Genomic DNA, 22,260 nt, shown 5'->3' on the forward strand with positions numbered 1-22,260 from the left:
TCTGCCTTTGAGAAAAGCAAAGCTCAGATGAGTCGTTTTGGAATCTGCTTGTTATGAGGTCATAAGGAGCAAGGTTACCTGCCTTTCTCTGCTTTGCCCGCCCAGAGAATTTGGCCAACCCATGAGAGAGAGACATCATGGCTTTCAAACGAGAAAAGTGGCAGTTGGTCAAGGCCACACCCTCACCTCCTCAATAGCTTCAGACACAGAAATGACACATCCTAAGGAAAGCTCATTGTGGGACTGGCTCTAGTGGCTGTAATTCTGCACCAAGGCTGAATTTCGGGAAAGAGACTTCAGATATAGTATGAGGGGACCACTAAGGTCTATATAAAAGCATCCAAAGAGCACCATGTCATGGGACCTTTAACGTTCGCGGTCAGCATTTTAACCGTGTTTACTCCAGCTGCTAGGCTAACGTTACCTGCTGCCAAGTGCTACTAGCGTCACGTGCAGCGATGCTTCTGTTGCCTCTAACGTCCGTTTTGGAGCATCAGAGGGCAGCGCTGGCATTTCAGTAGCACCGAAATCCGCGTTACTATTCAGTCCGGTAAATACCGGTTGTTAAGGCACCGGTGCCGTATAAGCACCGGGTTTCGGTACCCAACCCTAGTTAAAACAAAGAAACATGAAAAGAGTGAATAGAGGCACTGTATATAAGCCTGAAGAATGAGTTTGATGCTTATTGATATTAAATTCCCTTACATTAAATGTGCTTTTAAAAGGTGGATGAATGACGAGTGCAAAAATAGATTTTGCATTAGAAAAAAAAAAATAAGATTGTCATTTTGTTGTCATCCTTTTTCACACAAACACTCTTTGACCAAAAAATACACACTTTTTTTTTTTAAAGCTTTTGTTGCCCAACGAAAGGCTGAATCCTTGAAGCACATATAGGTAGTAACTTTGTTTTACCCAATACTGAAACCGAGGTATTGGTGGCCTTCACCAAATATTTTCCCCTCTAATCCAGTTACATTTCTCCATCTCTAGTTAAAGTGCTCATATTATGCTCATTTTCAGGTTGATAAGTGTATTTAGAGGTTGTACCAGAATAGGTATGTGGTATAATTTTCAAAAAACACCATATTTTTGTCGTACTGCATATTGCTGCAGCTCCTCTTTTCACCCTGTGTGCTGAACTCTGTTTTAGCTACAGAGTGAGGCATCTCACTTCTGTGCCATCTTTGTTGGGAGTCACACATGCACAGTAACTAGGTAAGCAATGCTAGTTAGTCAGCTGCACAGTATGAGGGCGTGCCATGCTAGCAGCTAGGCGAGCATTTTAACGTGTTACAAAGTGACGAGCGTTCGTCACGGACTACAATAGAGCAGTTTGGAGCAGTTTGGGAACAGTGTTTTCTCTGGAAGTCCCTTTGGGGTGGACCTTGGGCTTTTTCACTTTGTAAACCTATAACGTGCACACAAAGACATATAACACAATAAAAGGAAAGGGAAAAGCCAAAAAGCACAATATGAGCACTTTAAATAAAATATGTGACAGCACCCTTTTTGACCTTTAACTCACCTGTTCAAAACTCAGCACATCATAGTTCTCATATCTCACTTCGTACACTTATATACTGTACATCCACACACACGTTTTCTTTAACGCAATGTACACGAGCACATACCACAAAGACATTACTAACAGTGTTTGGGTAAACAGACACAAAAAAGGAAGTAATACACTGACTGTAACAAACATTAAATGACTGCATGTTTTTCATAGAAAAGGGATAAATTGGTTTGTATTGCTTTGGCCTGTTCTGCGAGCAGCCTGCTCGTGTTGTCCTTCTCTGGTCGTGCAGAAGCATCGAAGAGCCACTCGACATTACCACGGAGAGGACTTGGCAGCAGGGAGAAGGTGGGAAACCGTGCTGATGTCACAAAAGTCTGTTTTGTCACTTCAGTTTCCAACCATGTTTTACCACCATTTCTCCTCATGTTTCCCCAGAGGCTTCACTTTAAAAAAGTGTCTTTTTGTGTGGTGAAGTCTGTGTCCTCTTGGTCCCATCTGCCTGGGGACAGGCACTCTTCAGTGTTGAAGTCCTGAGGGTTTACCCCAATGTCCAGGACCTGGGGGTTAGTGCGAGACTCAGCGAGTCTGGAGGAACAGAGGAACATGGACATTAGTAATCGCTATGACGAAAACAGGAGTTGTGATCAAAACTGCAGTTATTAATAATGATAATTCATTACATTTAAATCAACTTGTGAACAATTGTAAGTACAGTGGTTATGGACATAAATATGACTAATGAACTGAGTGGCATTCCTATTTCAGAGTTTCTGCAGGTTTCACCAATTCAAATTTAAGACTTTTTAAGACCCTTTTAAGACCATTATGAATGAAATATAAGACCTTTATCACAACATCAACTAAGCCCTAAATTCAGTTTTGTTCAAGCCAAGTATAAATAAGAAAATCAGTTTTAGGTCTGTGGTACAATCTGAAAGACACTCACGCCAATAACATGAAAGCTGATTGGCTGCAATATAAGTTGAATGTTGGTCTCATTTTAGTCATAATACAGCGAAATTATATTGGGACTAGCGAAATAATGAACTACAACACCACGGAATAAAGAGCATTAAAGGTAGGTAAAATTAAGACCAGTTTCAATTATTTAAGACCTTGAACACTATACTTCAGCGAATTTTGATTTTGAAATGTTAGACTTTTTAAGACCCCGCGGAAACCCTGCTATTTGTAATGAAACGAATCATCATGATAAAATAAAAGCAAAGCCACATTTGGCAATAAAATGAATCCTTTCATGGCAACTCAATCATAAACCACCCTAACATGCATACATATACATGCCTATTTAAACACAAACATGTTAGACCTATATGTGAACACACGCCGTTTTCATTCACCGTAACAGCTCTCATTCAGTGTCATGGCACTAACAAGAGTGCAAAGCTGATGGATGTGAGGCGGAGACATAAAACACTTGTGATGGAGATGGGGACACAGTGGCACACAACAGCAGGTTCTGTGGCAGTGAAACTTGTTTTATGAAGCTCAGGGATGGATCAAACTGTGGAGTGACAGCGAGGACTCCCCCCCCCCCCTTGTTAATGGTATATGGCCTTCAAAAGAAAGCGTGAAACTACATGAGTCCCAATCAATCTGGATGAACACTGATATCCAGACAAATGAGCAAGCTTGAATAGTGGGTTGACTAGGGGAGAGAATGAGGTGAAAGTCACTAGATCCAGTGAATTACATTGTTACCTGAGTAGGATTCAAAGCTATCCAGACTGCGGCTGGGGGTGCAAAGGAAACATCACAAGTCAGGCGACAATTAAACTCTGAGCTCTTAACAGCGTCATAATAAAGTTAATGGATACATTTACATGGCCACAGCATGACTCTTTGTCCAAATTGTTATGGTTTACCATGAGGCCATAACATTAGGGTTAACTATACTTACAAAACAGGCCAAGCAATCTTGCCTTAATCTCTGCCAGACAGAAAACATTCACATCAAACTGGCCTTTTCCTCACTCTGATCAACAGGCACTTTTAACAGCTACAACAGGGGCTGACACTCCACATCCAGCAGATGGCAGTACAGTCCCTCAAATTGCAATACAAATCAACACAACATGAATGTATCTGCAGTTCATAGTGAAAAGAACAGAGACAAAACTGCTAATCTAAGAGAATTGCAATGCCACTCATCAAAACGAATAGGAATTAAAATAACAGCCACATTGAACCTTGGAATTAAAACGTTGGGGTTGCAGTAAGGGAGCAGATGTTTTTATGACATGATCTCTTTTGTTAGGAGGGAGATGAGGCCCTGGTGCCTGTGATGTTAACATACGGAGTACTTTAATCAAATATATGAGTTTATAATCTGTCACTACTCAAAGTAGATGTATAATGGTGCACGTGTTTCTAATCTCAAGCTTAATATCTGTATCTCTATCATATATATATATATATATATATATATATATATAGTTAAGGACCTTTATGGACCACAACTGTCCATAAATCTGGAGCTTATTTCAATACTCACGTAAAACTGTATGTGCCACGCACCAAATATGAGCTTCCATCCTTTAACCATCATTCTGTAATCTTCGCATTCACAGAATCATGAATCGCCTCCAATTTTCTCTTCTCCGCTCTGACCCCAACATCACCTGGTACAATCATTTTCTCCTGATGGACAAAGATGTCAACGTGGCCCTCAGGGCCCCCTGGATTTCCTTCAATTACAGAAATCTACATGTGGACAAATCTGCGCTTATGCTGGGAGCCTCCTCATTAATCACAGAGCGGGAGATTAACGGCGTTAGGGTGTAATTACAGTATGTGCAGACAAATAATCATCTGATAACAGGGCTAAAATGGCCTCTTAGCAGTTTAATTGCAGAACATGTGGAGTCCATTCTCTCTTTCACTACATAAAAGTGAGAGAATAAGAAGCCCACTGTCCAGTTAACAGAGGAAAAGAAAGGTAGGGCCAAATGAATGCACTAATAAAAGTGTTGAATGAGTCTTTATGGCTGTCTGAGACAAATAGCTGTAAAACAGCAGACCGCCACAGCTAAATTGAAACATTAATCACAGTGGACTCCATTCAAATTAGTTTGTTGATGGTGTAAATAGAGTTTAAGGAATTCCAATCAGCACAGACAATGGACTTTCCTGTCAACCTTGAACCTGCAAATTACCAGACGTGACCTTCTTCCGGAGTATTTTTCTGGTGCTTTTATCCCACTCCAACTATAAAACACTCAAAAGAGTACTACCCTGCAGGATAAGTTACTTTCCTGTGGGTTTGTGATAGAAATACCAAGCAACGTGTCCCTGAGCAGCACCCATTTGTAATCACAGGCTTTTCGAAGCGCCTACAAAAGGAGCATGACTCAGGGCGGGTGTCGGCTATGTCAGGGAACTGTAAACTGAGCCTGTCTCCTGCCCGTGGGAGCGCACCGGGGGTAAACCGAGCAGAGGGAGAGGCAGTGTTTATTGCGAGAGCAGCCCAAACCCGCAGGTGGCTATTTCCAGAACAGTAGCCTACGCGGCCGATTAGCAGAGCCCGGGCCTTTAGGGAAAACCCAAATCCACACTGGTTCTCACCTTGAGAAAGCCTCGTCCAGACCGTCCTCCAACTCCTGCCACACAGAACACACACATATTTGTTAAAAGATAAGTTTATGTCTTGAGAGATGATAAGCAAATAGTGCTTTTTAATGAGATGTACACAGTCACCTCTTGACACTTTTCTCTAGCCTCACGTTTAATCTAGGCTACTTGCAGCCCACACCCTCTCCATCTATGTGATCATTTGATAAGGCTAGTTCTGTTCAATAGGCTATTGTCTGACTGCGTAGTAGCTGTACAACTGTTGAATCCACTCCTTTGAATACAGCAGGTACAGTACATCACCAAGCACTTTGGCTAATTAATCGGTGCTTCCTGCATGGCATTCTTCTCTTCCCATCTTATCAAGCCTGAACAGCTGAAACTTACTAACCAGCCCGATTATTGTCTTACCCATACAGTATTGTTGTTCTCTGTTGTGTGATTATGCACCATAAAGGGATCCGATTCAGTCTGCTTTGTTCCTGAGTGGACCAGCACCACGTTTGCTCCCTCTGCCAAATCCAGAAGCTTTGCTGTGGCTACCTCTGTAATACAAAACAAACACAAAAACATATGAAATACATTTGAATTCACATGCAACCTTCCAAATTTTCCATTAGATTCAATCCCCTGAGATCCCAGCCCCTGAAGACAAGTGAATATAAATGACAGTATCACAGTATCATGCAACAGTACACAGCAGCATGCATGCACACAGTCTCTGATGACACGATATTGGTTAAGCTCCACTCTTTTTTTAAGGCCTCTAATGTGTCTCAACGATGCAACCATCTGTAGATTGTCACTTATGATAAGTGAGCATTGAGCAACCTTCTGACTTGCACGCCTAACCACGGTGACACCACTGATCTGTAATGGGACTGGCTTGTAATGGCCTTGCCTGATGATTAATGTATGTCAATAATGTGTGTCAACACTAATTTCTGTCTAGTCTTAAGGTTAATGTTGTCCACAGTAAAGGCTCACTGGCTCTTCTAATGTTCACACAACTTAACTCTTCTCTGCTGAAACTTAAAATCCTTACATTGCCGTTTCCCTATTTTCTATGTTCCTCACAAGAGGCGGGTTGGGTACAGAATTCAGTACTTTTAAGGCACCGACCAAATTGCCTCTTAAGAGTATCGTAAAATGCCTAGTCATTCAATACCATTTCAATACCTAAGGAGCAAATCTCATCGGCGTGATGGAGTGAGCCAATAAGCATGCAGCATGCTTCTACCAAGATCTAATAAAGCTGCCGATTGGCTGTCTAATGTTACACGTCGTAGAGGCATGCAGGAAAAACTCTACATTACGCACAGAGACGGGGCTCACCAAGTAGGAGCTGAAAAAAATAAATAAAAAGATTTGTGCCGAAATGTGTAATGTTGTACTTTCTTTTTGTTAAAATTGATTTTAGAAAATTGGTATCGAAAAAAGTATCGTTCAAGAACCGGTATCAAAGTCACGGTATTGGTATAAAGTTTTTTTGAATGCTACCCAGCCCTACACAAGAGGCTCAATACAAGTGAGTCAGCCTGCAGTAAAAAAAATCCCTTTGACTTGTCATTTCTGTCAACACTGGCTCAAAGGCATTTAGAGTATTCGGCTGTTATGAAGAAGGAAATATTGTGGGACTATAATATTGTGTCATTCATGGGACAAGAGAGGGGGATCGAGACTCATCTGATGGCAAAGCCCCTGAGTTAACAGCCTAGGAAGTTAGGCTCTGGGAGCAAACACCCAGCTGGCACACTTAAACTAGAGCCTCAACGATTAGTCGATTAATCGACAGAAAGAAAATGAAATCAGTTACTATTTTGATAACCAGTTAATTGTTTTGGTCACTTTTAAAGCAAAAAAGGCTCACTATTTGGTGGTTCCAGCTTCTCAAATGTAAAGATTTTATGCTTTTCGTTGCAATTTATGAGAGTAAATGAAATGTATTTTGTTGGTCGGTCACTTTGGGCTCTGGGAAATTGTGAGGAGCATTTCTCACAAAATTTGTTTAACATTTTATAGGCTAAATAAATATTCGGCAGACTAATAGATAATGAAAATAGTGGTTAGTTGCAGCTAGCAACTAACCACCAGTAGCAGCTATGACCAAAAGCTTCTACCCCCATATACATATCTTCATAACGATATAAAAATCACAATATAGCATGTTTTCTGGTAATTCAATAGTAATATATAAATAGTCTATGAGAAATAACCAACTACATAGTAAAGCCTTTTTTTGTATACTCCTGTGTGAATAAATACTGCGTAACGCAGTTCAGCCGCTGGTTTTTCGACATTGTGGGAGAATTAACTTTTATAAACATTTAATCCTCTAAAAGGCTAAATACTCGGACAATCAGGGTGAGACAGGAAGAAGCTGCATTTCTATTTTGTAGCCACTGTAAGAGGCCTGGTGCCGGGAGCGGAGGGTATCGTGTCTCATGAATATAGCTGACTCACCTGTGACAACACCACTGATCCTAACAGTCTCTCTGACACAGTGGCGTGCCATTTGATCAGCCAAAGTGAAGGGTACATAAATGTAACCTTGCGATAGCTCCAAAGCTCTGCTGTGCCCAATAACTGCTTTAGGGCCAACAGTGAAAACCTCCGGCAGGAAAGAAATGCTCAGCCCGTTTCAAAAGGCACTCAGAAGCTTCTACCGTGTATTACTCTGCTGTACATTTACGTTAATTTGCTTTACAGAAATACAATCTGCTGGCAGACGAAATGACCCACCAAATGGTCAGCGGGATAACTTCGGTCCAAAAGCTCACACCCAGCCTCGCTGTTGCCAGAATCTGTTTCCAAGTCCTACTTTGTTAAGTCTTCTCACTAGGGGATCATCTTTAAAACCTGTGTCTGCCATAAAATGCTTCGCATTCAGGGCCACAGCCCCAAATAAAGTGTCAGAACAGATTTAGAGAGATCTCTCTCGGGCTGGAAGCCACCTGGCTGGGCAGAGGGAGAGGCTCAGTACAAAGCTTATGTTTTCAGATGTTTCTGGAGTTGCCTGTCTCAAACTGAAACCTCCAGTACCAAAAGGATTAGTACAGTGGCCGCTCACAAAGTGTGACAGGAAAAAGGCATGCACAAAACAGACGAACAAAGAGAAAGCATTATGGAGGAATAAGTGTACAGCCATTGTGCCGCTGGCAAAAGGAACGCTCCACATCTCATTGCATCCTGGCTGCTGTGGACAATACATGGAACTAATAATGCCTTAAGGTTGTCTGGCTCACTGGATGTCAACAGCATGTTTAGAAGGCACTACCCACATCTCAAGTCTTGGAATCTTAGTAAATCTGATCGAACAATGGGCAGGGGGGGGTGCCTCTTTCGTGCTTTTTACACAAACAGGACTGTAGTTGTGCTTCCAGGGTGAAGCAGAATATGGCTGTTTGTCTATAAACACTTCTGTTGTTATAAAATGTCATGGTGATCGGTAAACCAAGATTTGTTTTTAATTGATCTGCAACACAGGAAGGGAGCTTAATGTTTTTAAATTAAAACAAGCATAATCATTGCCATTATAATCCTACAAAAATCACCTAAAAATGTCATTTGCCTCCCCCGAGGCTACAATTACTGTGACAGAGAGGGCGAGAGAGAAAAACATGATGATGGGTGACATGACTCACCTCCTCCCTTCAGGCTGCCCAGGCTGGCCGAGCTGTCCGACTGGGAGTTACTGGCTCCTTCTCCGTCTGAACACGACTTCACTCGTTTTTCTTTCTCTGTGTGGGGAACAAAGAAAGAGAGAAAAAAAACAAATGAGTAGGACAGTGAAAGACAAGCAAACTATGATTCAGGAGCTAGTTAACACAGGGTGGGTTACTAAAGGAACCGTTTACTTTTTGAGCTGCTGAAAAGGTTTCACTAACCAAGCAGATAGTGTGTGTAAACAAATTAGCAGCAGTAAATTGGCAGATAAGGTTATGGCCATTACTCAAGCCATCTGCCAGCTGAAACCTAGAGGGCCTGGGCTTCAAAGATTGCAACACACAATTCATACAACAGTAAATACAGTAACTGCAGCATTTAAACAGAGTGGGCATGGCATCTGGGTCAGATGGATAATAGGCTCTGCTCGCTCCAAACACCTGCTAAGAAGGTTTTCCACTCAGTGCAGATCACAAAGTGCAACTGAAAACAGCTTTCATTGTATACATACAATGAAAGCAGTTTTGAAAAGAGAGCTGTACATGTACAGCATTTCAGAATCACTCCTTGGAGTTTCACTGAGAGTTAACCTAACCACACTTGAGACTAATCTATAAAGCATCTCCATGAAAAACATTCAATCTTTTCTTCCACTGTCCAATTCACCTTTCAGAGACACCCCTTGTTGACTTATTGTCCTCCTTCTGCAAAGTCATACGGTCATGGGAAATGTACCGTAACAATATGAACACACAGTATATTGTGTATATTCTATAGTGTATCCCCTTCTTTCAAATATGATAGCCCCACTATTATGTAACAGCCTTACTAAAAATGATACAAGACCCTATAAAAAATATTTTACCTTTTTTAATTAAGTTGAGCCCGCTGTCACTATTATAAAGGGGCATAAGCTTCATCAAAGTTTGATTCATTACCTCCGAAATTGTTGGCTCTGACAGAATCATCACTTTTGTACAGCTGCATTTTCCTCCTTACAATAAAGTGAAACATTGTGAGGACATCTGTTTCTGCAGAGACAAGCATGTTGTTTTCCTGTGCATTCCCACACAAAGTCAGCCTCAAATATAATTTGGTTTTTGTCAAAACAAATCTTTCAATAAGCTTATTGTCATCAAGCACTATAAAAATGTCTTGCACATAATATATCTGCCTGAATGCCATCTCCTGGTAACTTCTAACAGGCTCTGGAGCAGAGATAGGTGTGATTTTTGGAGTTTTACCAAAAAGTTAGTAGTAGGACCAAAACATTTTTGGCCAGTAAGGAATGATCCTCACTCCTACTCTGAGACACTTGATAAATAAGGGCCCAGTCTACTCACAAATGCACACGTAAACATCCATCTCTACCTACTAACTTAAATATCACCATTTTCCATTGTGTGAGGTTAAGGCAGATGCTCAAAACAAATCAAACAGCCACACATGAAAACAACTTGTCTGAACAAGTGTGAACTCCCAGAGGGGCCAAGATTCTGACCCGCTGTAACTCAAGCTTCATATACTGTGGGTATAGAATAATTTTTTTTTATTTTTTATTTCATCATCCTTGATCTAAAAAACAAACAAAAAAAACACCCCATTTCCCATGAGCCCAGGTAGCATAGTGATGACAGTGTTACAAAACTTTCCCCAGGGTACCGGTTTTCCCCCATTGCCTTTCCAGTGCATAGTTTTCAGCCTGCTAACATGGAAGCAACTTAAAGATATGAGAGTTCAAAGCTAGATGTAGTGTTTAGAGTGAATATTACAGCATATGAACACAGATTCATAAACAGAGAAGGGGAGCAGAAATTTACAGACGAATGTGGGTCAGGAATGTGTGGTGGGCTGTGGAGAACCACTGTGGGTGGTGGAGGAGAGTTTGGAAGAAACGGGAGCAGCAAACTAGACATACAGTAGATATCCCCCTCTTCCTGTGCTGATCCTCCGGGGTCTTGTAACTTTAATGAACCCAGACTCGACAGGATTTATTTGCCTCTCCCCATCTCCTATTCTTCTTCATTGCCACGACACACCACTACTTATTTTTGAAGAAAAAAAAAAAAAAAATTCTTCCTTTCCAATCCATAACCCCTAACCAGCTAGGCATCAGCTCCCTATCAATGACACCGTACTGAACTGGAAGGAAAAAGAAGAAGAAGAAAAAACAGCTTGGCTTATTAAACCGCTTATTAGAAAAAGAAGACGAGGAGAGGTGAAGAATGATGAGAGAAGGAAAGGGCAAGCAAGACATAATGAAGAAAAAAGTATGGGAGGTGAAAGAGTGAGGAGGCAGCAGATTTAATATTCAACTCAGTTACAAACAGCCAAATGAAGAGGCGTGAGCCAAGGAGCCTGTGGCCTTGATGTTGGGAAAATAATCCCTCCCCAAAATGGAAATGTGCCCACATTAAAACATTCCTACACACCACAGTAGAAGGGCTAGAAATGTGGAGTAGATAAAAAGAGCTGCTGGATTTTTTTTTTATACAGTGTTTGTCTCTAAAAAGGACTGAATAAATAAGCTCCCTTCGCGTGAGACAGGATCAATGGCACTGACACTGAAGCTGTCAAGGGGTCGAGCTCCCACTGACACACGCACACAATCATTTTCCTTTCTTTCTTACACGCTCCCCATCCCAACAGCCCTCTCTGCCCCGCCTTTCATGCTCTCTTGCCCTTGCTCTTCTTATCCCCCATCCCCCTCCTTCGCTCTCCTCTTCTTCATACATCTCCTTCCTTATAATAAGCTGAAGCGAGTGCTGTGATGGGGGGTCAAGGTGCCAGGTGCAAAACAAGACAGACAGCAACAAAAGATAATCACAAAATTCAAAAGGGCGCCTACAAGGCAACACACATGTAAAGATCAAGAAGATGGGAGGGGCTTGTGATGCAGAAACCAATATTTTGTGGCAAGAGCTGCTCATTTACACTGGAGTCACACATGCAGTAAATTACATGCATGTTCTGCTGAGCTGTACAAAAGAATGTGTGCGCCACTGTCCTTACACAGCACTTTGACTGCCTGCTGTGTCCACGGTGTTGCCTGAACTCACACTGTCTGCTTGTGTCAGTGTAGTCTACTATTAAAAAAGTGCCTAGAGGATGAATGCTTTCCATGTGTGACATAAAAACACAAAAATATATAATAATAGGGAGGTGAAAAGGATTTTTTTTTTGCAGTAAAGATAAAATATATCCAGAGAACAAAAATCCCAGCTGCCACACATCTGAGTCCTATTCAAGGAAACCGAGAAGATTTACCTCCCGTCAGCACACCTCTGCCCCAGGCAGGCCCCACCCCTCCCCATGTCGATACCTAGACGAGTCTTTAACCATGACTGAGCTGCTTGTAATGAAGAGGTGTCTCTAAACTAAAAAAAAAAAAAAAAAAAAGTCTCTCTGGCTGATGATTTAACCACGGGGGGGGGGGGGGAGGTTCAATCAATGAGGACATTCCTTTCCTGTGAGTGAGTGAGTGAGTGAGTGAGTGAGTCAGGCAGGAACAGCCATACAGTTCTCCAGTATTTCACATGACCCCTCTAGAAGGTGTCAAGGCCAAGACCAGATAAGACACAAAAGAAATAGGTATGTTTCCGCTTTGTGCTGGAAACCTTAGGGATAGAAGACAGGATCATTGTTTGGCCACGAAGAAGAAGATAACAACAGTGGGGGGAGGAGAGAGACTCGTCTGTCACACTCCTCTGGTCGTCGGGGACAACCATGCGTACCTTCCTTGGCAGCCTGCCAGAATTCAAACGCCACTCTGAAAGCCTGAGCCACTGTTAGGGTTACCGCCTGGGCCTGTTGGAGGGAAGCAGAGAGACAGAATGTGAGACCGAGGGATCATGTGAATGAATCAAAGAAAGACGAGTAGTACTTTTATGCATCTCATCCACGTGAGGGACACTTCAGGAAGTCGTGGAGTTATAAAAAACAGGAAGTGACCACCAACAGCAGGGGTTCCTTCACAGACACTTGAAGAAGGGGAAAAGAAACTAGTTGGCTCCATGACGAGTTGTTTATGTAACTGGGAGGATACGTGGCCTTTTCGCCAGAACTAAATTAGTGAGGGGAAGGAAGAAGAGGGAGTGGCTCAATCGTTCTGCAAACCTCCAGGGATGGAGAGAATGCCAGAGAGGGACGGCAGGCTCCCCGCCCTTCATGTTCTCACGCTGCGTCTATCTCCTGACTAAATACTTGGACATTCTGCAACTCATTTCTCCTGACTTAAAGCTTTAGTGCATAACTTTTTGATATGAATGAACGTCTGTTACGTTCAAGCCATTGCCAAATGAGTTGCTACAAAGCTAAGTAAGACCATCAACTCCACACAACTCCATCTGTATTTCTCAGTACGACTATGTTCAGAAGATTGTGTCTTCCGGTGACTTTCCCACGCAGAACCTCGAGTTAAGATAAGTACCTCTACTGAAGAATCCAACATGTCTTTTTTAAATCGTCCATGTCTTCTTTTGCTACTAGCAACTGTGTGGAGGAGGGGTCGGGCCGCGTACGCGATCACGGAAGGCTGTATCATGTGGCCGCTCCGACAGTGTTGTTGTCTAGGGCTGCAACAACGAATCGATAAAATTCGATTACTAAAAAAGTTGGCAACGAATTTAATTATCGATTCGTTGTGTCGCGCAACTATTAGGCCACCTAGTCGCGGAGATTAAAAAAAAAATGGAGTTGAGCGCAGCGCGGAGCGAAAGAAAAGGAAAAAAGAGCAGAGCGGGGGTACCATTTTTCTCTTCGTGCAGAGGAAGGCATGACACTCCAAAGTCTCATTGTGTTGGCTCTGGACGATGTAGGCAAACACTTTGTCATGCATCTTGTCCGCCGTGCAATAGGATATTCTGAAAGAAAAGAAAAAAAACAGACAGATGCGCACACTTTAATAAAAACTCAAAGACTTTATAGAGTCATCCCACATCAAGTGGGTCCATCGTGCAACTTCATCTGCACTAAGCCCTTAAGCTAGTCCAGCAATCTGATTCAAACTGTTCAATCTAGCATTTCTCTGAACTGTTACAGAAAAAAAAAAATCCCTGCCATTCTTGAAGCTAGCTGCACTCGCAATCTAACCGCTCTGCACATGATCAAATACACACCCCATCTGGGTGCAGGTACAGAGGTGAACAATGCCACGTATTTGAACTGAACACGTGTGCAGTGGACATCTGTGCTATTTCGCCAGACGGATGCTGGTCCTTTCCGCTTCTTAAAAAGTCACTACATCACACGCCCACTGTGTCCACTTGCTTAACAACCACGACACGCGGTTTTAAATTACAGCTTTTAGTTTGGGTCTGGCCCCTGTAAAGTAGATAAAAAAAGACATACAGAGGTGATTGTTCCCGTTGTGCTCTGGTGTAAGAGGTCATCTACTGCACTAAGATTTATTTGTGTCGCATGTGAGAGAGGTATCAGTCTTGCTTGTCAGTCTCAGGTGCAGAGTAGGGATTTAAATTAAGCTGTAATGCTCCACAAATAGCTTTTCTCCACTATTTGATCATCATGTTATTACCCTAATACCAAAGTGACGGGTATGCTGGCCAGTTGGGGAGGGAGTCCCAAAAAGATGGAAGGCTATAATGAATGTCTGCCACCTGTTCTTCCTTTCCCCATTCGGGCATCAGCACTATGCTCAAACTTCACTCTGTTAACTAATGAATGACTAAAGGAATATACAGATGTGGATATAATAAATAAAAAATAAATAAATGCGAGGGAGGAAAAGTTTGGAAAGGTTTAAGAATCACAGCTGCAGTCTGCACAACATAACCGAGATTTACGGGCAACTGTTTGGGAGGGAGGGCATCAGGGAAATTGGGTGTCTAGGCAAATCCATTTCTTTTATTGGTCGTCCATCTTCTTAGCAGATGTTCGGGGAGGGGAGCTCCAATAGGGTGAGAGATACAACCAGCTGCTTTATGTCTTCACACCACCCTGAGGTCACAGCTGGACTCACTTCACGCAGTCAGCCTTTTAATTGCTGTCATATTTACCTCATATTCTTCAAACTAGAGAATCCATTATCAGTGCAGCAATTTACTGGAGAGCATTAAAAAAATGGGGTACACAAACTAAAAGACAAGCTGCTGTAAACTTCTCTGAAATTTGTGATGAAGACGTCATTCGTAGAGCTGAAACGATTAGTTCAGAGGTTTTCAAACCGGGATGCTTGGACCCCCGTGGGAGGCACCGGAGAGTTAAGAACGGGAGCACAGAGGGAGAGACACAAAGACGCTGCCCGAGGTGAAAGACACGTGCCTGTCAGTGTTATAAAAACAACAAGAAGTTTGGCCCTCATACGGCCCATTTACCAACAGGGTCAGGGTCTGCAGCAGCAAGGGCCGTGACACATAGCTCATTGAGGCAATTAAGGTACTTAAGCTACATCTTCCCAGTCAACTCTGGACACACATTCACATATTTCAAGATTCAGTGCAAATTACACTCCTTGAGGATATTATCTCCAATATGTGGTGATATATCCAATATGTGATGATATATCACAAATAAACATCAATAAATCCGCAAAAAAACAACTCCTTTCAACTCCAGAACTTGCCTGTGAATTAACACATTTAAGGCCCTGACACCCCAATCGGACGGCCAATAACTAGTGGCGACGAAGGCCGACTGTGGCGTCGCCTTTGCCAAAGTCTTTGGTTAGCTACGTTTTTTAGTATCAAAGTCATTCGGCGATAGTTGTCTGCAATGTGCCCATGGATATACAAACAGGAACTGATGATAGCTAACATTTTAAAGACAAACGAGGAATCTAAACAATTGATGTTGACCATGTCTGTTCAGTTTGATCTCAGTGTGACTGGATGCACTTAAAGCTCACAGCAACATACACACCTTATTAACTTACATTTATAGACTTTTGTGCGCAATGTTCCTCAGGTTAATTAAAAATAAAGAAAGATAAGTTATAGATAAGTTCTGTATGCCTGAGTAATGAAATCCATCCTGATTACTCTAAGCTGCACAGCCACAAAGCAGTGGTTTAATGACAGGTGATGCAAAATTGAGCGGGTGGGAGGAAGGAAACGAATGTTCTCTAAAATAGAACATGTCCTCAAATATGGATGCACCGAAATGAAAATTCTTGGCCGAAACCGAAAAAGAGGAAACCAAGACCGAAAAACCGAAAGAAATTATGCCAATTATTAGTACCATTGCATTTATGGCTATGACTGTGTACTAACTTTACTAAAATCAAGGCATTGCAATTGTGTACATTTATATTAAAGTTTAATAAAAACATTATCTAGCTGAAATGGCTACAATCTGATAGTCACATACAGTATATAGTAGCCTAAGAACAGAATAGCTTACCTATTATTATTATTATTATTATTATTATTAGCAATTTCTTGCAGGATTTCACTGAACATATCAGTCAACGAGGGTGCATGCCCCTCATCTGGTGCAGAGAGACAAGTCTTTTTTTCTGCACTCTGATCTCCTCCTCCGGTGCTGGGCGCTTCTCCGTCTCCATGTGGCCTGGATCATTTTTCGTGCGCCCTGCTTTATTGCCGCATCAAAGTAATGGTCTTTATAACGCGGATCAAGTACAGTCGCGATGAAGTGCAGAGGATCCGAATAGATCTCACTGAAACGTGTGCTGACAGACTCTAAGAGCGTACTTTTCATTGTTTTCACTCTGTGGTCCGTCTCAACCTCTTTGCTTAGGAGACGCTTTGCAGGTGGAACGGATCGGGTACTGACACACGTGCAGGTTGCAGTTTCTGTTTGCGTCATCACAACATTTCGGTGGCCGAATATTCGGTGCATCCCTAATCTCAAAGGTGACACAGGAAAGCCAGAAACACGGTCAGTATTTGTCAAACTGTTGTCAAAATGCCAACAATTAAGATTTGTGCACAACCTGCCAGATTTCAGGATAAATTATTCAACATAAACCTAATCAAGCTTGGAAACATTATGGAAAATCCCTCTCTCCTTAATATGTAGACTCATAAATGTGGAATTTTAGAAAAGTGATTCAAACTTGGCTGATAAGCTCGAGGCCAGTGGAGGTTAGGCAGCTTTAAGCATGTGCAGGCTGTGGCAGGCAAGAGAGATCTGTAGGCATTTACACGAGCGAGAGAGAGAAAAAGAAAGAGCGACAGAGAGAAAAAGAAAGAGAGAGAGAGAAGACATACATCTGTTGTAATGCTCCCAAGAGAGTTGAGATTCATGAGACATACTACTGATGGACTGAGTACTCTCCACACACACACACACACACACACACACACACACACACACACACACACACACACACACACACACACACACACACACACACACACACACACACACACACACACACACACACACACACACACACACACACACACACACACACACACACACACACACAGTGATGGATGAGAGCAAAGAAAACATCTTTTGGTTTTATTATAGGTGATAAGGACAAGCTTAGGAGGGGAAGTATTTCATAACTGGGGCCGCCTGACTGAGTCAGAGACACAGAGTGTGTAATAATCAAAAACAGTCAAAACAGTCAGTTAGAAGGACTGACCTGTATATGGAGATGTTTTCTATCAGCTGGTTGGAGACACTGTCGTAAAGGATGATTCCTCGTGGCGAGACCGTTAATGTGACTTTCTGGAGTTTTTTTCCACTGGCTTTGGCCTGGAAGGAAGGAAGGAAGGGGAGAAGGAGAAAAAAAAAAAAAAAAAACTGAGTAAGACAGAGAGAAAATTCTGTCTAGCCAAGTGTTAACCTTGCATTTATGTAAATGCTGCTAATTTTTGATCAGACCAGCCAATCAAGTTTTCATGGAATCCAGGCGGTAGGACAAAAGATGTTTATGCAATAAGCCAAATAACAAAAACATTGTCCAAACAAGCACACAAACAACTTTGAATAAAGATTCTTAAGAAAAATTAAGTTTGTGTGCGAGTGTGAAAGAGACATTCAATCCAAAATAAATCACATATTTTCCAACTATGGCCTGACAAAAAAAAAACACCAACTATTACACAATATATGACAAGTTAAAAAAAATATCCCATTAAGCAGCCTAACATCCTTTTCAGAGGCACAACAAGGGCAGCCAACAGATTAGGCCCATCAGAGCCTCTGCCTTCCTCTCCATCACCGTTTCCCACCATCCTGCCGCCGCTAACTTCATTATCCACCGAGCTGCCAGGTCCAATAACATTAAGTCTTTTCTACCATGATAAAGCTGGCTGAGCCATATACTGAGCAACAGTGTCCAAACTAATTGCATCCTACTCTAAATGTCAGCTTGGGTCTCGTGGGAAAGGTGAATGGAGGAGGGGAGGGGGGGGGGGGGGTCACTTTTCACCGAGGTGTCATTCAGGTCATAAACAGGAGAGAACTACTGAGTGACTGTGATTTTCAAGTGGTGGTGGAGGTGGTGATGTGGGAAACATATATGTGCTTGAGAGAAACTCATTTTCTTGGAATAGTTTTCTGAATAGGAGTGCACGGACAAGAGATTTTAGGGTGCCCCATCTTTAAGCTATACCAGTTTTGTGTGTGTCTTGCCTGCTGCAAGTGTGTAGGTGTGCGTTGTCGCTCACCGTGGCCACTATCCTCTTGACAGCAGCCGCAGACAGCTCCTCTCCTTTGGGCTGCTCAACCATTGTGACCCCCAGGTACTTGAGCTGGAACACCATGCCCTCCAGAAGGGTCTCCCTCGTGTCGCTCCAGTTCTCCGGAAGCTCTGCGGATGACAGACATGCATCAGTGACACTTCTGCTCTTTAACAACCCTGCTGCTTGTACCGTAAGGCACGCTGAGAGTGTCAGACGTGTCTGTACAGCACTAGGGTTGGGTACAGAACTTGGTACTTTTAAAAAGGTACCAACCGAATTACCTCGGTAATACGGAGTACCAATTCATATTAAATCAATCAGTGCCAAATTTCGGTACGTGAGAGCGAATCTAGGTGAGTAACTTTGGGAGGGCTGTAGTAGATCTGCTCGTTTTGTATAAAACCAAGAAAAATGTAAAGTTGATATTATTTATTAATCATATTAATATTAAATATAGAAGAAGAAAAAAACATCACAAATCTAACTGATAACACCGGTTTTAATTTTGGGTCATGAAAAAGTGAGCAAGGGTATATGTTATTTCCAGATGCCATCGGTTTAATTTGGAAACTAGCTGCATTAACAGTTTTCTTATACAGCCAAAGTGGAAACAGCATTTCAGAGAAATGAACAAACATGCTGACTTCAACTTAACTTAGAAAAAGTTGATGGACTTGCAATTATAATGTGTGACAGTGAGTGGAGGGGGAAGAGAGATCCATTAGTCTCATCTTTGTCTAAAAAGGTCCCTAAAACACAATCAACAACATTACGCCCATCTCTCCTGGGTGGTCTTTATGTCACCCAGTATCTTCAGGGTGATCTAAATAGAATCCTGTGGTCTCTGCCACAAGGACATGTGCAGCCAGCTATAAATGGTAAAAAATGGTCCTGCTCATGTGCTCTTTAATTCTGTCATGGGTTGGGCTAACTCGAAAAATGCTTTTTAGGGAGAAAAAGTGTATTCAGTGTATTTTGAATACATTTGTACTTTGTAAACACTATCGCTTGGCCTAAGAAGCCATATCGTTCAGGGAACCGCTTGGAAACTGTGGCAGAGCCTAACCTATAATATTCCTTTCTTCACCAGCCAAACCAAAACAAAATGAGTCGTGAGACGGAGAAGGGTTTAGAATTGTCTAAATGCAGCTCGAACCAAACCCATACTTAAGTAATGGGTGAGTCTGAAATGAACACCCACTCTAAGGTCAAGGTCTTTGAGCTCCTAAGTGTGGGGAACACATAAGGCTGTCGTCCCCTGCTGATCCCGTAGTTACATTAGTGCCTGGATAAATAGCACCCTTACCGTAATATAACCTGTGGCAAGGAATCATTAGCTTCTACTCAAGACCTAAATCAAGTTACCAAGTGGTCCAAGTGGACTATGAGTGTCCATTATGAGCAGTAGCCACTTAGGACATTTGCAGGCAGTTACACAAATATGATGGGGATAATGCAGGCTCAACCTCAGCCAGCAAGACATGTCTAACCTTTACTGCTAGCTTGTGTTTATAAAGGCAACGGTGAACCTCAGTCCAGAGATTTGCAGTGTTTACAAAAGGTAGCATTGCTGACAGGTCTACTGCTACTGTACACTGAATTTCAACAATCTGTGAGAAGTGCATTGAAAATGCTCTGAGTGATTTGAGGCTTAGGAGAGAGGTCATTCGCATTACACACGCTGCAGCTGCAGGCCCGTGCTAGTCCAGCCGAGATATCAGAAGCAAGATTCTGTACTATATACTTCAAATGGGAATGACCAGCAGTTTACCCTGACTGCAGTCTTAGGAATCCCCACCATCCCAAGACATCCTGAGGAAGCTACAGTAAGACCAAGACAATGCAGATGGTGGGAGTTCTTCAGCTTGGAAATACGAGTGGATTCATATTCTGCAAAGGTTTAAAAAAAAAAAAGTGCAATTTTAGTGAGCAATGAAACAACAGCTTTCTTCAAAAACTGACACAATGGCAGTTCTATTTAGCAACTCATAAACCAGAGCTATTTTTAGACTGGTGCATATACCCAGAGAGCTGCTTTGTATGGAATAATAATCCATTTTCATATTGGTCACATTTGCATTCACACAACCAACCCCCCAGCCAACACCAGCACCAGCCCCCACCCACCCCCACCCTCCACGGCAGCTCTCGGCAGCTGCGGTGCTGATTAGAGCAAACTTCAAAGGCTTCTTGGCTACGCTGGAGCGGTGGCTGGTCAGTGAGCGCTGCTCGCCGGGCTGACACGGCCTGTAAATAAACCAAAGAGCAGGCGAGGGAGCGATTGGGACTGAGTGGACCGATAGGATTGGTGAGGCAGGTAGAGGGCAGCAACTGCATCAGTGAGTGTAAAAGACGTGTGAGGGATTGTTTAGCCAATTATCTTCAAAGTATAATGTGGATAATGAACCAGTGGGGCTCATTCGGATGCGCTCTGGTTCCTGCTCTGCAAGTCTTCACAGGGCCAGGTGCCTGAACTTACAACTGCCGAGCTCACCGCCCTTTAAACACACAAACCATTACATAAATAGTAATCATTAACTCATGCCAGACGAGAGAAATACAGTATGCGTTATGGGAGAAGACTCCGTGAACAACATACTGTATATAAGCTGGTTGACCACCAAATGACAGGCGACTGAAAAAATAACAATGTACCACTCCCAGTATCGGTCAACCTTGGATTAAGTCTTAGATCAGACTAATCTCATCCGGGAAAAACTAGTCTAAATGAAGAATTTGTTACATCAAAGCCCTCAAACAAAACCGTGGCAATCGCCTTTGCTCTGTTGAAAAATAAAAAACGGACAAAAACACTGGGGCCAAAAGAAAACCCACTCTAAAACCCACCATAAACACACCAATATACAAGTTTTTCAGGGAAGCTTGGATATACCTTTGGTTTAATTTTTGTTGCTGCCAAATTAGTTTGTCCAACGGTCAGGTTGAGGTTTTTCTTTTTTAAGTCTGCACGGTACACTGCAGCACATGGGGAAATCTCAGACGGGAAAATGGTAACTTAAGTTGTTTCATGATAACCGCTCTTAACATAAGAAATTATATTCCTGTCCAAGGGAACTGGTCAGCAACCTTCAGGAAGCCTCCAAAGTTATTTTTCCTCCCGTGTGTTTGTGAAATAAATTGTTTTGGGATAGCTAGTTTTAACTATCCACAATTACACATCGACTACGTTTACATGCAAACAATATTCCGGTTTTTGACCTTATTCCAAAAAAAGACAATATTCCGACTAAGCTGTTTATGACCTTCATCAAATTACAAATATTGTCATATTGGGAATAATAGCGGAACATGCGTGTGCATGGAAACGTAGTCAGTGTGTAGTTTGTGATTTGATACAGTGTTTCCTCTATGTTGATTTGACCGTGGCGCCCCCCCACGGCAACATTTCTGCCCCCCACGGTATCAGAAATAGGGCTGCATTTTTAGAGTGCATGTCGGAGAATAGCGCAGTCTCTCTGCAGAAAAAAGGAGAAAGGGAAAAGAGACGCTGTCCGGATGATAAGCCAGTTGAGACTGTGTGTGTACGTCCTGGAGAACTGTAAGTCGTATAACTTATGTTGTCAGTTCATTTATGCCTGGTCTTGCAAATTTAAATTAAGTTAACTGATGATTTTCGTCGTTTGTGTTCTTCACCTGCTAGATAAATTCAGACCTGCCCCCACTGCTAAATTTTTTTATTTAACCTTTATTTAACCAGGTTAGTCTCATTGAGATATAAAATCTCTTTTCAAATAAATTAAATCCTAAAGGAAACACTGTGATAAGAGTTAGTGTAGCAGTGTGCCATACTCCTAACCATTGACAAAAGACCCAATGGCAGCCGCGTAACCAGCCTGCGTGAATGTC

General features: G+C 42.3%; 1 protein-coding gene across 5 annotated transcripts in view; it reads right to left on the reverse strand.

The window, feature by feature from the left end:
* Positions 1-1,423: 1,423 nt before the first annotated feature.
* Positions 1,424-22,260, reverse strand: part of ldlrap1b (low density lipoprotein receptor adaptor protein 1b) — a 33,199-nt gene continuing 12,362 nt past the window's right edge. For 2 of the 5 annotated variants that reach the window (XM_028566467.1, XM_028566469.1), the window contains exons 2-9: positions 18,379-18,521; positions 17,349-17,461; positions 13,527-13,641; positions 12,514-12,586; positions 8,758-8,853; positions 5,525-5,658; positions 5,108-5,142; positions 1,424-2,107 (exon numbers count right to left, since the gene is read on the reverse strand). In XM_028566467.1, coding sequence (XP_028422268.1) covers positions 1,963-2,107; positions 5,108-5,142; positions 5,525-5,658; positions 8,758-8,853; positions 12,514-12,586; positions 13,527-13,641; positions 17,349-17,461; positions 18,379-18,521 — 854 coding nt within the window. In that variant the 3' untranslated portion in view covers positions 1,424-1,962. Of the gene's footprint in view, positions 2,108-3,244; positions 3,277-5,107; positions 5,143-5,524; positions 5,659-8,757; positions 8,854-12,513; positions 12,587-13,526; positions 13,642-17,348; positions 17,462-18,378; positions 18,522-22,260 lie in introns of all 5 variants that reach the window. The other 3 variants (XM_028566472.1, XM_028566471.1, XM_028566468.1) reach the window with 3 other exon arrangements.

This window comes from Perca flavescens, chromosome 20 (genome assembly GCF_004354835.1).
Source record: "Perca flavescens isolate YP-PL-M2 chromosome 20, PFLA_1.0, whole genome shotgun sequence".
NCBI lineage: Eukaryota > Metazoa > Chordata > Actinopteri > Perciformes > Percidae > Perca > Perca flavescens.